The 18,435-nt window shown below is 32.0% G+C and overlaps 1 protein-coding gene across 1 annotated transcript in view; it reads left to right on the forward strand.

Moving 5' to 3' along the window:
- LOC108775806 (glutamate receptor ionotropic, kainate 2) overlaps positions 1 to 18,435 on the forward strand; it is a 143,682-nt gene that overhangs the window by 122,384 nt on the left and 2,863 nt on the right. Inside the window, exons 12-17 of the mRNA XM_018542255.1 lie at positions 982 to 1,119; positions 7,486 to 7,683; positions 8,776 to 9,001; positions 9,557 to 9,721; positions 13,842 to 13,942; positions 14,825 to 15,032. Of these exons, the coding sequence (XP_018397757.1) occupies positions 982 to 1,119; positions 7,486 to 7,683; positions 8,776 to 9,001; positions 9,557 to 9,721; positions 13,842 to 13,942; positions 14,825 to 15,032 (1,036 nt within the window). The remainder of the gene's footprint in view (positions 1 to 981; positions 1,120 to 7,485; positions 7,684 to 8,775; positions 9,002 to 9,556; positions 9,722 to 13,841; positions 13,943 to 14,824; positions 15,033 to 18,435) is intronic.

Consider the following 18,435-nt stretch of genomic DNA (forward strand, 5'->3'; position numbering starts at 1 on the left):
AGGCTCACGTCGAGTGGTGCGATCGATTGACTGTATTTAAATTGCGAAACGCAGAGTACTTTTTTAAATATTTCGTAATTCTACATTTTAATTAAAAAATAATAAAATATAAGTATCTACTGTACTTCAACTATTTAAAAAATTGTTACTTTATAAGGCTCGTATTTATAGTCGTTTTTCGACTCATTTCAAGAGCGTATCAGGCGAGATACTCAGAATGGAATTTTATATCTTGAAACACGGACGATTCAATTGTCATGTCTTGACTAGAAATCAATTGAAACTGTATTAATTTGAGATAGCGGAATGATTTATTCATGTTAAATTTCTTTTGAGATACAAGATATCGATTAAAGTTATGTTTTTCACCTGTCTGAAAATAACCTGACGCGTTAATATGACACAAATCATATGATACATGTTTTACTTGAGTCATAATTACAAATGTGAAGTAAATCAACTCTCAATATTCGTCTATTAAACTGTTCCACGACTCAAAATTAGTTTCAGTTGAGTTTCTCAGCAGAAACGCGACTATAAATACGAGCTTATGTGCTTCATAATATTTTTCACATAATTTTAAACACATACACACACACACAAAGCTTATTTTCAATTTATATTATTCATGATTTCATATTATAAGAATAAATGTTAGACGAATAAAAAACAGTTAATTAATATGCAAAAAGTACACATCTTTTAATGCAGCATTCTTCGTCAATAATGCAAGAAAACAGATACTTTTATAAAAAAGAGAAAATTTTTATTTCTTAAAGAAAATGCTGTTCACAAATTATTATAGCAAATTTAGACTTATTTCGCATCTGCATTTTCAATCCTTCATAATATTATCCATGTCTGCATAGTGCAAAGAAACATAAAAAATATACGATGTATGTAAGAAGTTATGTATACAATTAGTTATAATTATTTTTAAAACTGCACCACTCGACGAGGAGCTTAACACGTTATCATCAGGGCAGTCACGTGAGCGCCTTGGATCCGGACAGCGATGACATTCCTCTACTGAAAACTGTCAACGAGTTCAGCCTGGCCAACAGTTTTTGGTTTACGGTCGGCACACTTATGCAACAGGGCAGCGACCTCAACCCTAAGGTAAACGTGCCACCACGGAGTCAAATATCTCGAGAAACATTCCCTTTTTTATTAACACAACTTATGTACAATTATGAATAGCCTTAGAAAAACTTGTTGGATTTCTAGAAATTCTTATTAAAACTACTCATTTCAACTAACTTTTGCGGCACTTATTATTATAAAAAGGATCGCACGATTTAAAAGCGTATATATTTTAAACACACCTTTAAAATTTTTTACGGCAACAAAACATTCATCTAGGTAGAATATTAGCAAAATCAGAAAGTGATAATTTAATTACTTTATCATGACTTACGTAAATTTTAATCGAAAAGTAAAATAGGTAATTTCTATACCGTACTCCTATTTTTCATGCTCTAAAATGTCGATTCAGAAATTTTTACAACAGTTTATAGAAATTCTTTTTAATGATTATTATTATGCTTATGTTCTGTTATTTTTTGTATGATTTATGCATTTTATGTATGAGATCGTCCGTTTTTTTATGCCGCGCAAGTCTATTCTACAGAAAACAGGTTTCTTTTTTTAGCCATTACACATATACAAGGTACGCTTGAAAATTACTCGCTAAATATAGTTATGTACTAAGCTAATGTAATGTCCCGAACAGTGAGAGAACTTTATTAGATTTGGGAATATTTTGCAGAAAATAAAAAATATACGACAAAGTTATAAAGAGAAATTTGTTCTGATATCTCAAATAACCCAATTAAATGTGTATTAATTATTTTTTTCTGCAAGTAAATCTTCCATTTTGTTACAAAATTAAAATTGATACCAAACATATCTCACTTTAATTTAGAAAATCACGTGAATGAAAAATTAAAATTAATCTACACCTTTATTGTTAGTGTGTGACAAAAAGAATATGTAGATTATTAATTTTTGTTTTTAAAAAATTTTTACTTTTGTAGAAATAAGTTTTTTAAAAAAACAATTTATGTCCGTTCCACAAACACGTCATATTTTTACGCGTACTATAAAATGTCGCAAATTTCATTCAAACATGCAATTTTTAAGTGGTTTTACTTGCATAAAACGTGAAATTCAACATGTATTCCAAAAGCAAATAAATGTCAGACGCACAAAGGTACCATATAAGTACGTTATACATAACAATCATGGAAGATAAATAGCATCGAATAAAACTAAGAGAGACTTTAAATACATTATGAAACGCATATAGCAATTGCAATAAATTTACAATTTTTACAAGACAGCAAAATAAAAAGCATATTAATTTTAGAAATAATAAAGTATAAATACCCCTAACATGTAAAGTACATATTTTATTAATTATAACAGTATTATAGCGTATTCTAGATATTAATTAGAAATTAACTGTAAAATAATCTATATCAAATTTTTCTATTCAACAACAAAACATTTAATAACTGTCACAAATAATACGAAATAATGGATTATTAGACGTAAATGAGTTATTAAATAATTAATAATTATAGTTTCATTATTTATACAAGAATTAAAGAATAGAAAATAGCATTTAACTAATCATTAGCACTGCTTTTGCTACATGACAAATATTTCTTTTAATTTTTTACGTATATTAATAATTTCTTGATACTAATGTTTGTAAAATAATCTTATAGTATTTTTAGAATACGTCATTAAAATATCAGATGGTGGTTATAGGATGTCTCTTATAAAAGGAGAATATAATATTCTTCGTTTTCATATAAATCCGCTACAAAAAATTTTCTCAACATCTGATTTTTACTTCCACTGCGTATAATATGATAGGAATAAAATGAAGAATGTCAGCAGTGCAGAATAGTACGCAATTGGCTTCTAGTTGTCGAATAATACGTGCAATATTGTATAGAGTTCCGTCAATCGCGAGAAAAGTATCTGCGAGATATGAACTCGGGACGGCACCGGCATTGCTATTGTGGACAATAGAAGCATTCGAAGCGAAAGAAACTACGTCATTATTCGTGCCATACCTTTCTTTTTTTGCCGTACTTACAAAGATTAAAAAAAGAAATGGAACTTGCACACGTAAAGTTCTTTTCTTAAAATTTTATTTTACCTGCAGCATAACTTTTAGTCGTATTACATAAATGTTTAAAAATTTATTAATATAACTTATCAAGTTATGTAATAACCAAACAACAAACTGTATCTTAACATAAATTATTTATTCCAAAGATAATAAATTAATAAATACAACCTTTACAAGCACATGAATTATTGAATGAATATTAACTGTAATCTAGCTTGGATTTTCAATAAAAACAAAACTTGAGAGAAAATGCAATAGTTTATAAAATTATTATTTGTATAATTTATAAATATAAAAAAGATAATAAAAAAACGAACATCAGCCCTGCATGCACATATAAGTCCAATACTTTTCGATTCTTTACGTTTACGTTATTGTAGCAATTTTTTATTGGTTTCAATAATTAAATAAAATATCAACCGACTTATTTTTATTGCAGTAGTTTTTAAATTAATTTTTTTATTTTGTATAATAACTTATATACTATTGTTTCATACGGTATTGCTTCATATAATACTTATGTACTTTTGCAATTAAGGCGTATAATTTACATTAAAATAATAATTTTTATCCATGTGTTTAACATAAAGATATACGACATTTTATAAAAATATAATCAATCATGTGTTCCTTGAGATTTTAGTTTCATGAGTAATGCTAAAATGGATTAAAACGAGCAATGAACTTTACATGCAGAAAACGTAAGATAACAGTAGCTTTTGATAAATTCTTGATAGTAAATTCAACATTCGATTCTTCACTTTTACGCGAATGACTGCTGCGGATGTTCCTGCAGCATCGAACGGTGTTTTCCGAACTTACTTGCTCAATATTTCATGTTACATAAAAGCAAGAGAGTATGTTACTAAAAAGCAGGACTAGTAGAAAGAACATTCCGGATTTATTATAATTTTTGTGTCTCGATCTATTATTATATAAATCATAACAAAATATTTAGAATAACAAATAGCGAATTAAAAAATATATTTCTTGTTGCAAATAGATTGCAAATCGTATTTTATGGATTATTTTTTAAAGACGCGTACATATTTATTGCATAGCGTACTAATCATTTTCATTGTCTATTATGATCTTCTGCAAAAAATAGATATTGCATTGTAATATTTATCTGTACTAAATGCTAATTGTTGCTTTTGAAAACTGTCTGGAAACAGCAGCATGCATTTATGCTACTTATGTGGTCATTTGTTATAGAGCATGGAAATTCGCGAGGTTAGGTTTCACGGAGAGATTCGAGTTGGTGTTGTTTCTCTGACAATGCCAACGGCATTGTAGAAAGGAGGTTTTGTTTACACTAAGCCGTGATGCACATGAAAACAATTACATGTCCTCAACAGTATCTCGCTTAGTAATGTTCCCCGTGATACCTCACGAATTTCCGGGTTCTCGTCATCTATTTCTATTATCATTGGCAAAAGCAATTACTAGAATACAAGCTATATACGCATCATATATTGTATTTAATATACCTGTTGCGAAATATCACTAGAGACTATCCAAAATTTAGATAAATAACATAAGATACTCATGCTGAAATGTATAATGTTTAATCAAATAGATAATTAGTTTCCTAAATCGATCATTAATTCCCCATATGAAATTATCAATTAATCTGGATGATGATTATATTAATCTGATTCATGCGTAAATTCTACTTTTGAACGAGTTAACTTATTTTAATTGAAAGTGTAATAAATACAAATACATGACCAAATTAGAAAAGATGACTAAACCTATGGCCAAATAATTACATTAACTTTGATACGAATAATAACTTTGTTAACAAGACATCATCTTGCAAATATGTCCATTTATCATATCGTTAAATCATTACGATGTAATGTCAACTCTTCTAAACTTACAAATCACGAAATATGTATTGTTTTTTTACCCACTAAACACAAAGTTTTTCGCTCATACGTACAAATTTTAAAATATATTTCCGTTCCAAATAAAAAGCGAACAAAATAATAGGTACGGAAATATACATATAAAGCAGGATTTAGATCAAGCAAATGAGCATGATACACGCACACACGAATGAACAATTTGTTTCAACAGCATCGCGAGTATTAAATTGTTCATGTTCATTCGCGTTCATTTACTTAGTCTGTGAATTCAGTTGAAGACAATGCTAAACATATATGATTTAGACCTACTGTGTATTGTAATCGATTCCTTGAGCTAAATCAATTTCTCATTGTACAACTGTACATTATACGCTTAGCAAATATTTGAATAAGTCTGTTACGTCGATCGCTATATTGCATGTTGATACACGTAAAACTTTGAGAAATTTATTCAACAAATATTCTACAGGAGAAATTAAAAATTTCACATATGAAACAGCTAAAGAGTATAGAAAATCTCATATGGAAACGTAAATATCTACAGTACATCATATAATGCCAATTGACTCTGGTGGCACGTATGTACATGCGGGGTTGTCGTTGCGACTGTCTCGAGTGTCGGGAAATTGTGCTTCATATGTCAGCCAGATGCGCCGAGAATCGCGGTTTGAGCATTCAGAGCGAGTGTAATATTGCAAATAATATTAATGTGCGCATAATATTATGCACGTGCAAAAAAATTGTTCTCCCATCGATTTAAACTCGTTAGATAAAAGACTCTCGTTTTTGTTAAAAGAGCCATTCCACAGCAAAACCACTTACAAAACACAAAATTATATTCAACGTATGAATTGGGCACATTCATTAAATATCGTGAATACGCGAATTCACCGTGTAAACTCTTTCGCGGGATATTACCGCGCAGTAGAATTAAATCCGTTCGCTCAATTCCCGAGCGGCAGGTGCCGAGTAATACGAGAATGAGAGAATCATTCATGGTGTTCTACATTTGACGATCGTTTTCGCGTCGGCCTCGCCATTAATGGATCGAAATATCCCGACAGCGAATTCTAAAACGAGATTCCGTATTGCATTCTTCGAATGCTACGAGGAATTTTTCGAGGATCGCGCCTTGTTGACCTCATCACCTTGATACGTCCTAATGCGTTTTCAATCGATCTTTTAAATCTCCTTACGATCCTTCGTAACAGAAGAGAGAAATATCTGCCTCACACTGCAGATGTATCAAAAGATTTACACATGAGAAATCCTACCAAAGTTTTAAACGGATGTTTCCCTCATACGTTTACATTTTGATTCCAATACTACTGACTTGATCGGATTGAACTGTGTTGTCTGAAGAGCGCACGAAAACATGTATCACTTGATTGTTTGAAAACGCATAATATTGACTGCATATATATTGACACTATACAAAAAATTATTTTTTACATGGAAAAAATAAAACGAAGAAAATTAAAATCGGCCAAATAGGAGTCAACGCAGTAAGTCGTCAAATCAGTCGTCATCGTTGAGAACTAATCAGAACATCACAACGTTTAAACGTTATTCTCATTTAACAAAGATCTTTAAGTGACTAAGTTTTTTCCTGTTTTTAATCATGGTCCCACTTGATAACATAATTTCGCTACCAATAAGCATTGTAACTTCTTTGGCCGATAATTGTGCTTCCTGTTGGACACTATGATTGATCGTTAATGTTCTGTTGAGGATGGCTAAAATGTATAGCCGAAACATCCGGAAATATTAAACATCGATTTAATTATGGAAATTTCAATCGTTTATGTAATTATGTATTAAATGTCTTACAATAGTAAATATTTATTTTATTAATTTGCGCGTAACTTACCGCGTTGACTCCTATTTAGCCAATTTTAATTTTCTTTATTTTATTGAAAAATATGATGAGTCTATTAATAATTATTGTATGGAAAGAATAATTTTGCTGAAGTATCTAAAAATTTAACTACATACAGATCTAAAAATAATTCTGTTGGACTATCAAAATAATTATGTAAAACGCTCAAATTGTAGGATGCTTTTTGTAGCATTGCTTATCGTGCTTGAGGTTCCTATAATTTATTTTGATAGTTCAACAAAATTATTTTTAGATTTGTACTTACCTAAATTTTTAGACATCAGCAAAATGTTTTTTCCGTATACGTTTCTATAAAATTATAGAAAGTTTAAAGAGATTGTTAAAATTACAAGTACATTATTGGCAATAATTTATGTTTACATTTTCTAAACTTTTCAATTGACGAATTAGTGTTTTCACAATGTAATTTATATATAAAAAAATAATATCAATACAAATTGAACAGAAAATAATTTGAAATTAATTCCCAGATGATTTAATATCGTCAAATTAGAATATCCATGGATTTGCTAAATAAAAAATTTATTGAAACTATTCAAGATGAATATGAAATAAATCCTCGTTATCAGGCAACTAGTACGAGAATAGTAGGCGGCATTTGGTGGTTCTTCACGCTAATCATCATCTCCTCTTATACTGCGAATCTGGCTGCTTTCCTGACGGTGGAGAGGATGATAACGCCGATCGAGAACGTCGCTGATCTCGCGGAACAAACCGAGATATCTTATGGCACTTTAGAAGGCGGAAGCACGAAGACGTTCTTCAGAGTAAGTGCAGAAAATTACAGAAAAAGAACTTTTATATTTTTTGTGCAACTTAATAGCATATTTTAAAATGTCAATAATATATGATTATTATTACAACATATTTAAATATTAACAATTTTTTCTATATATTTCCTATTACGAGTATAATGTTACAATTTCCGTACTTCTCGTTTATATTATAATTTCAAAAAATTATGATATAAATAAAAATTTTTAAATATAATATTAATGTTAAATTAATAAAGCATAACGTGATCTGGACTTTTAATTAGCTGAATTTAATAAAATATTAAACGGATACACATGTAAAAATATATATAATATAATGAATTATTCAATACATTCACGCTCTCTGAAATAAAAAAAAAACGTATATACATATATATATAATAAATCTGCTGACGTCGTACTAATGGTTGATCAATTCGTGATATGCATTTATAACAGAAATATCGTATATCACGCTAAAATTTTAACAGGAATCTACATTCGTTAAACAAAAATACCGTTTTTTATAAATTTCATTCCCTCTGAGTGAGCCGTTTTTACTTCAGAAAAATGAGCAAATTAGTTGGCAAAGTAATGAGCAAAAAATTCTTGAATTTAACTTTAATATTGACAACGTCAAAATCCAACCAAATTTGCTTAATAAAAACGTTGATATTAATTTGCGGATAAAAGCTGATTCTTTTAATCTACACTATTAACTTTTTCGTTTTTCACAAATTCGGGAATTAATGTTCAATTGAAACTTTTTGATTCAAATTAAGTATGAAATGTGTGTGTGTGTGTATAAAACACAAACTGCATGTACAAAGCGTCACACAATTAAATAATTTGCACCGAAAGAACGGTCTTTGAGAAAGAACTAATTGAAAAATTTAACCAGATACGGACTTGAAAATAATTTTATAAAATCATTGAACTAATTATGTAAATCACCCAAGCTGCTAAAATGTTAAAACTTTTTGCAATACTGCTCAGTTATTCTGATGATCCAACAAAATTAGTTTAAGCTTTGTGTTTTCTAGCTAAATTTTTAAATACTTTTTAAAAATTGTTCTCTCTGTACATCAAAGAATTTAATCACAGGATTCAAAAATTGGGATCTATCAAAAAATGTGGAGATTTATGGAATCGAAGAGTCCATCTGTGTTCGTTCAAACCTACGAAGAAGGAATAAAGAGAGTCCTGGAAGGAGACTACGCATTTTTAATGGAGTCGACTATGCTCGATTACGCAGTTCAACGCGATTGCAATCTAACACAAATAGGAGGATTGTTAGATAGTAAAGGCTACGGAATTGCTACTCCAAAAGGTAAATATGAATAAAGATAGCAATTAATAGAATTCATATATAAAAAGAATAATTGCCAACGTATTTAATATTGAAAGCTAAGAAGTCTCTCTCTCTCTCTCTCTCTCTCTCTCTCTCTCTCTCTCTCTCTCTCTCTCAAATTCATATATAAAAAGAATAATTGCCAACGTATTTAATATTGAAAGCTAAGAAGTCTCTCTCTCTCTCTCTCTCTCTCTCTCTGTCTCTCTCACTGAAATGGACCCAATTAAATGCTAAAGGAAAATTGGCTTCTTTATCCACAGAACGAATAGTCTAAAAGTACGCAGTTTTGTTCACGAAATATGTAGCTAGTCAAGTAATTTTACTGAAAAGATTATATATTTCCATCTCGGAATGAGAAAAAATTTGAAGATGTTTTATGAGATTAAACCGCATATTTAAAATACGTATATTATTTAATAATATATTCGACATATATCCAGCATACAATGGTAAAGTTACGTTGGAGATTATGCTGCAGAAGCAGAAATTGCAAAACCCTTGGCCAGCCTAACGAAGGCTTTTTATATGCAGGTTCGCCCTGGAGGGATAAAATATCTCTAGTTATACTGGAACTGCAGGAAAAAGGTGTAATACAGATCCTCTACGATAAATGGTGGAAGAATACGGGTGACGTATGCAACAGAGATGACAAGAATAAAGAGAGCAAAGCTAATGCCCTTGGAGTTGAGAATATTGGTATGTTTATATAGCCAACCATATTTTTTATCAATCAAAATTATAGACAGGAACAATAGCATGGTTAAACTAGCTAGGAGGAATAAGAAAATTCTTTTATTCTTAAATGTAATTTAAAAATAAATGTTAACATCATATTACATAAATATGGCAGATAAATATCAAGATTTCATTTTCATTGACGAATTACATAACAAATATATCAAAGGATTTCGGATTAATTTTCATGAAATTGAATAACGAAAATGATTGCTCTCGCAATGTTTGAATAACTGCTTAATCAATTAAGTTATCAAGTTTATCCAGGTTATCCATACGCATGCATGAGTATATTCAATAGTATATTAGCAAAACTAGTTTGTGAAGCTATATTTCACTAAGAGCTACACGTATATCAATTATAGCACAACAGGATGATGCAACCTATCAGTTATATTTGCATGTTATAAATCTCCGTCACAGCTGCGGCATATCCCATTGGTGACATTTCGTATTATATGTATGTATACAAAAGGGATGTGTTTAATAGCCACACTTTCGCATATTCTACGTATTTGTTTAAATTTCAGTCACTTTTATTATTCTATTCGCTGACTAAAAAAGTCGTATGCAAATGCAAACATGTCGTTGTACAACAGTATAAATTACTAGTGTGTTACGAAAAACTAAATCCAAGAATACAAAAACTAACGAGCTTTAGAGATTTATTCATAAAGAAAATGATAAAGAAATATAAATTATAAACATAAGTATTAATCACATTACATATTAAAAGATTTCATATAAAATATTGTAAAAAGTCAATTGTCTGTTCATCTTTCAACAATTTGTGGATATAACAGATGTCAAAATATATATCGGTAGACGGAAATATTGTGCATAAATATTATACTTGTCTTCAGCGTCGAGAAAGTTAATTTTTTATTACAAAGGACAGCGAGATTTGGTTGAATACAAAGTGGACAAAGTGAATATTGAAGAAAAGAGAAGATTTTCAAGCGCGACGGAATCTTGCATAAAGTTCGCGGATGAATTTTTCTTCGGACTCTTCGGAAACCGCTTCCGAATTTTTATGGAGTCACAACAAGTTTCTTCTTTCTGCCCCCACTTTGATTCGGCTTTTTCTTTTTTTCCCTTCTTTCGCGGAAACTCTCAGGCTATATACCTACTTTGCCTCCCTCTTTTCATCGTCGTTCTTTCTCGCCTTGTAACTTGGATAAGTACCCATTTCACCGACGGTGTAAATGTACGCGACAAGACAAGAAAAAGAACGAGCTGTCTCAAGTGAGATGCAAAAATCTCGCGAAATTATAGTTGAATTGCTAATTTTTCCGTTCTTTTCAATGTCTCTTGATTATTTGCCGTGAAAAAAAGCAGTCGTTATCGACCGACCTTCATCGTGCTATTTTTATAAGAATAAGTAGTACCATCTCGAGAAAAGAAAGCTTTCAGTAGTCTTAAAGTAATTGAGACAGAAATATAAAATTAAATTGGCTTTTTCACTTTGTCGGAAGCTTTAAAAAAATGTAGGAAACTCCATCAAAAGACTTCTTACATTTTTAATATTAATTCAATTTGATTATAATAAATGTTTCATACCATTTTTAATAAAAATTATTTATCTAATAATAAAATTTATCATTATAATTAAAATTAATCACAAATTAAAATTAAATAAAGTGTTTATTAATCATTGTAAAATTATCATTGTAAAAATCTTTTGTTATTATTACCTAAATCCAAAAAAAGTGTTTCTGTATAAAAATCCGCAGTCTAATAATTATATTTTCTTGTAAATAATGTTAGATAAGTAATTTAATAAAAATCATATTAAATATTAATAAATGATTTTAATTGTGTTTTAATCGTGTTTAATTGTTAATTTTAATTATGGTGTGATATATAAAAATAAGAAAGAAATAAAAGAACAAGAGATTGAATATAAAAGTGTAGAACCATCAAATAAGTTTCATTAATGTTAGTTGTTTCAACTTCAATTTATATTTTCTCAAACTAAAATAAAGAAGAACAAAAACGAAGGAAAACAAGTTTAAGCTAAGGATTCTTTATGATGTATCTCAAGTACATAGATAAAAGTGAATAAAAGCTGAAGTGGAATACAATCAAAGCTAACCAATTCTGAACTATATAAAAATATTATCAATGCATTCAATCATACAATATTGTTGTATTTAAGACTATATTTTCTTGTGTATATTGTATTCAGTGACCAATGGAGCAAAAGTGATAAACGTATTCTAATGGTGTTAAGATGATAATATCGGAAATTCGCTCGAATCCACTTAGCGCGACCTTGCATTCTCTTTGCTCATTTGCCTTAGAATATCGCTAACTCCGCGAGTTTCCGAATTAGCGTGAGAATCTCTCGGAGAACGATGAGCTCCGGATAATTCCCGGTTCGTGCCCAAGTATTTTGGCAAGAGTCCGCCGCCGCGCCGTCTTCTCTTACGGAAAACTTAGGCATATATCCTGTAACTCAGTGAACAGAACTTCCCGCCGCGAAACTTGGATCAGCCTGTAGGCGTACAATGTAGCACGACCTCTCACCGGGCCCAGGCTTCTGATATCGTTTCGCGAAATAGGCGCGAAACACCGGTGATATCCAGGCGCCCGCCCGCGCGCGAGAAACTTTCGTCCTTCCGGCGAAACGTCCGGACTGTCATCATAAATCACGGCGGTGTAGTTATGCAAATCTACTTTGCATCCCCCCCGAGATCCCGGCTCAGTTGTCTTGCCGTCAACGATAAGTGGACACTTTTTAGCCTGTTCAAAAGCGCCTCCATACTTTGTTCTCCATTCTTTCGACTTGAAATATATAGCCAAAAGTTTCACAAAAATGTTAGCATAAGTGAATGCATATATATTCCACAATTTTTCTCTATCTTATCGCTACTAAACTTAATTATATTATTTTATCTAAATTAGGATAATTGGATGTTTTATACGTACAACAGAAATAGTCTATATAATTGATATCCTATTAGATTTTTAAATGTACGTAATAAAAGGATGATTTTTAGTAAAAGTTATACAGTATATAACTGCAGGCAGTGATCAATCGCTAATGGCTCAGCTCGAGAAATTGAGAAGTTCACGAAAGGTAAATTTGCTGACTGCATGGAAACGGACTCCGCGCGTGCACCGTATTTTCGACCAATAAAGTGGAAACTCATCTTTGAACACGTACGGAGAAATATTGGCGAAAAAGTTGAAGTGTTTACCGAAACAGTTTGCTCGAATTTTATACAGCCAACCGCAAATTTTAAATCCCGTTATTTACTCGTTAAATTTCTTAGCTCCGAAACAAAATACGGAATAAATATAGAACAATTTTTAAACTCTTAGAAAATTGTTTCCATTATTATTCTAATTGGTAATTACACGGAATATCAAATTTTACTTGAAGAAATAAAAGGAAAGTGAAATGTAGAGCAACTCATAAGCAACTAGCATATATCAATTCACGCCTCGTGTTCAAGAAAGTTCCGGTTTCACGAATAATCTCACGAATCATTGTGGAAACAGCCATTAATTCCAAATGTAACGCTCTCTTGAACTTTCGCATACTTCCTATCCTTTCGTTTTTATCGGGGGGTGAGCTAAACTTCGTACCAAGCGTAAATATCTCTCCAGAGTTCACTGTTTTCGCACGACTCTTGCATCGCAATAAATACAAGCACCTCGCCATTTATCAGTATATACGTTTCCACGCACGCCCTACTCACGGTCGTTACCCGCGAATACTCCATCGCGAAGTTTCCCCATGAAACAGACCAAAAAGTATAATGCGATCGATTTGAAAGTCCACGCTCCGCTTAGATATTGCGCGCACGATTTTCCCGCGGCCGACGCTGCGTGCCCCTTTTCTTTCGCCGTACTTCTTTTCTTTGCTCCTCGACCAAAGCAGTGCTACAAAGGGTGGTGGTAGAGGAGGGGAAAGGATGAAGAAGTCACGAAGAAAGTTCGAGACGGGTTACAAACACGCCCCATCGTACTTCGTGGCTGCCAACGGCGCGGCGTCTTGTTTACGGTGAAATTAGAGAAAAACGCCCGGCTCCGCCGACATTAAAATAATGAGCTTTCGGTTTTGTCATTTCAGGCGGTGTCTTCGTTGTACTACTCTGCGGCCTGGCGCTAGCGATCCTGGTGGCAATCCTCGAGTTCTGTTGGAACTCTAAAAAGAATGCTCAATCGGACAGGGTAAGCTAAACGAGACGGCGGTATAGGATTTTATGTGAACGTGTTGCATGAGTTGTACTTTCTCATGGATGAGCGAGGTCGTTTGAATCTTAATTCAAAATTCTGTCACTCTTCTGATGATGTTCTCAACTTTATTATTTTGTACACACTGAGAAAAAATGTGCTAAATTTTAATTAATGTTTGTTTGAATAGTATTAATACTAATTTAATATTTATTTACGGTAAATAAATATTTACTAAATAAAAAATTATATATATAGTTAAATTAAATTAATGATAATGGACCAAATAAATATATGCTGATCTATATATTTATATAATACTACAAATATTTATTAAAATTTAATACATGTTTTCTCAGTATCCTTGACGCATTGTGTTATTATCGTATTGTTTTACACTGAGCGATAAGAGGCAGAATGCGTATAAAATGTGAGTAAAATTAACTAGAGTTGAATGAAAAAACTACAATAGCATAACGAAAAATAATCAAATAAGGAATCTAATTTATAGCTGTAAAGTTAATCTCGAATCTTTCTAGTTCTCTCGTATATTTAAATCAAGTATCTGCCTTCTCTCATTTTCGGTGATCTTAACGTGTATTTAATTTAAAAATTGAATGTATGTAGACTGGATGTTAATGCGATATCCGTGGCAAGCATTTATTCGAAAGAACGTCTTGATGAACAGACGGCCTCACACGACGGAGAAATCAGTCTTGCATGCGTTCAGGTCTCGTATGATCGTTTCGTGTATTGTCTCTTGGTGTATATGTTGTACCTGTTGTACCGGCACCTGCTGCATCGCCAACGATTACTTCTTGGACGGTAAACACGCACGTGCACCTACTACGCATCGACCATCATTTAACCGCTCGACAGTCTCTCTGCGCCGAGATGGCCTCGGAATTGCGATTTGCCGTCCGCTGCGGCTCCCGGCAGAGACCCGCTGCGAAATCGCGCAATTCCGCGGCCGCCGGACTGTGCGGCCGTTGCAGCCCGCGCTCTTCTAGGAGAAGAACGCATCTCTGCTCCTCCGAACACGAGGAGACGACCTACATACCGAGCATCGAGATCCCGCGATTAAATGGTGTAAGTCTTGTCCCACATGACGGGCACGCGATCAAATTTTCTAATCGGCATCTTCGAGGATACTACAATAATTTGCAAACTGCATATTCGATATTTTCCCATCTTTAATTAAATTTCAAGATAATAACGACGACAATTAAACAATTTACATCGCGCAATTATGAATTCTGCTCAGACACTTGCAACGGACTTAAAAAAAAATTGTTATTGGCGTACATACTCGCGTAAAAAAGTGGCGAAACAATCAGGGGAGATAAAAACGCGGCAACAGATTACTCGGAAGCTTTCCGAGGAGAGCCGATTGTTGGTCGCGCGGAGCGGTGCTCATTCCACGGTAATTCAATCTCGTCGAACAGAGCCAATTACGCGGATTCTGGATTTTTCTCTTTGTGTTAGCGAGAAAGTATTCTTGAAAGTCAATATGCATGTACTATCGGCCGAAGATTCACGATTCGTATTACCGTGCTGAGAGTACAGTTTCCAAAAAAGCCCCTCTTTTTCTAGATATATCTCGCGTTTCTATACTATAGAAACTCGAATTCAGAGAAATAATGGATATTCGAGAAAGATTCCGCACATCATTTGACAAGGAAGTATTATAACAGCCAGTTGCCTCCCACGCGAATTTCGCACGAATTTATTGTGCATCCACGTATATCTGTAAAGTGTTGTGACGATGTATATTTTTTTTACGATAGCCGTTGTATTGATTTTAGATTGGTTTCTTCACGGCGCGAGTGCACATTTATGAAACGTGTATTTCATTATAAAATATAATTTTCGTTTTCGCACGTTTTATGTTTCGCAGTTAATGAACTGCCTGCAATGCAGGATTATGTCATACACGCTTACAATTGCAGTATTGTACGTTAGACATAATTGCATGCATAAACTTGCAACAACAGTGTGCGCTTTATTGCGCATTATACCTTCGAGCGCAATTTAATGAAATTTCTATAGAGAATGGTTTAGTCTCATGATGCAAATATTACATGATGAGTAAAATCAATATCGAATATTTATCTTTTCGTCGAGCGACGTAAGCTGATCATGTTCTTGAAAACTCGAGAGGAACGTATATAGGTTACATTTTTATAGAGAGCTATCTTTCAATGCAAACCTATCAGAAATATTTCATACAAAAACACATACGAGAGTACTCTATACATAAATGTTAGCCTTAGAAAAGAAATAAATTCTTTAAAATGTTCAAAAAATAAAATACTTTATTATCTATATATCAATGAACAAGCGAAATTTTGCAAAAAAAAGTTTGTAACACGGAAGTAATTTCTTCAAACTTACTCTTTTAACTATTACCTTTTTTTATGTGCTATATCAAACTATAAAATCGAAAGAAAAACTTGAAATTATAATATCGTTAGATTTTAAAAAATTAAGAAAATTATTTTTATTTTATATGTAATTGCAGAATTATAAATAAAAATCGAAAATAAATAAATCTGATAAATTGTAATACCTACTAATATTTTTGTTGCATGATGATTTGAACAAAAATCATTATTTTACACAGAGATATCTCTTCTTCTAATTTGTAAAATATTTTTAAATTAAAAGAAAAATCATTAATTTATAGAAAATTTTAAAAGAATCATACGTATATTCTAAGGACTAAACGCAATTCGCTTCGTATGATGTTTAGATGACACGGATTAACACTTTTCATTAGCATTCACACTTTATGAATCACTGACGCTGTTGAAAGAATTTCCACGTGATAAAAGCGACAACATGTTATTCTCTCGTTTTACTTCTTTCCATTTTAATATCATGTCTTTTTCATCACGCAGACCTTTTCACCCGCTTTAAAATTAATTACAATCGCACTGTGGTAGAATTAAAAACTCATTTAAATTGCATCAAAACTGAATAATCCGTTCAAAGACAAGTATAACTGTTACTTCTAATTCTAGTTCTCCTGAATTAATACATGATGTATCTTTTTGAAATGCCACCTGCCAAATACTGCTACGGTAATGTAAAGTGATAGACTGCTAGAATTGACCTTATAACCATTCAAACTCTTCAATCATTGTCAGCACTCATTCTTTTCAAGATAAAGAAATGATTACTTTAAAACAAAAAAGTTATTCGGTACGTGATGCACAATTTCACCTACATAAACGAGAATCTATAAACAATAAGAAAAATAAGAATTTTATTAGACCGTACATGTGAGAACACAAACGATCGAATCTGGATCTTTGATACTTAAATAATTCAATGTGAATTATATATATATATATATATATATACTATGATATATGTACATATCTATTATATATTCAGGGTGGCCCACGTAAAGTGTTACAAGCTAATAAATCTAAAAATATTTGTTCTATCAAAACATTGTTTAAGAAAGTTTCATATATTCGAGGGGCCTTTCTAGCTACATCAACAAAAATCCACCCCTGTCCTCCTTGAAGAGGGACGGGGAGTAACTCAAAGTTTCAAAATGGGACCCTCTGTAAAATGTTACATATTTGAATTCTACGGAGAAAAACAAGTAAACTTTGTCTGATGAAACATTTCTTTGGAAAATGCTCCTATTAAAAGTTTTGAATATTTAAACTTTAATGTATAGTGCATTGAAATTAATGATAAATAAGGCTCATAATTTTTCTATTTTTTTTCATTTTATTAAATATTCGAACTGTTTGATCATTAACATCTAAACACTTACTAATTCTTTTTACAAAACTTAGCCTCACTCTAAACAACATTTCTGTAGTTACTTTAGTGTAAGTAGTATGTATTCTTCGTTTTAAGTCTTCTTTTGTCGTAAATGGTTGAGATGTGACACTTCCTCTTTGATATACCCCCATAAAAAATAATCCAAAGGTGTAATATCAGGTGAACAAGGGGGCCATTGAACAGTACCTCCTCGATCTATCCATCTGTCACGAAATATCTCATTTAGAAGAGTACTACATTCAAAACTAACTAAATACATAGTAGATCTGTATTTACGTTTCCCGATAAACGTATGTATTTAGGTTTCCTTTGGTTAACATCAAGGTCGATTTCGTTTTCATTGTATCGGGAACACAACTTTGTGTCAATGGAGTTCAATCGTGAATAAAATGGCTATAAGTTTAAATGTTCATAACTTTTGATAGAAGCATTTTCCAAAAAAATGTTTCAGACAAAGTTTACTTGTTTTTCCCCGTCGAATCTAAATACGTAACATTTTACAAGGGGTCCCATTTGAAACTTTGATGTTATCTCCCGTCCCTCTTCAAGAGGGGACGTAAATGAGTTTTTGTTTACGTAGTTAGAAAGGCCCCTCGAATATATGAAACTTTCTCATGAACAACTTTTTGATACGACAAATATTTTTAGAGTTATTAGCTTGTAACACTTTACGTAGGCCATCTATA

This window comes from Cyphomyrmex costatus, unplaced genomic scaffold (genome assembly GCF_001594065.2).
Source record: "Cyphomyrmex costatus isolate MS0001 unplaced genomic scaffold, Ccosl1.0 scaffold32, whole genome shotgun sequence".
Classification (NCBI taxonomy): domain Eukaryota; kingdom Metazoa; phylum Arthropoda; class Insecta; order Hymenoptera; family Formicidae; genus Cyphomyrmex; species Cyphomyrmex costatus.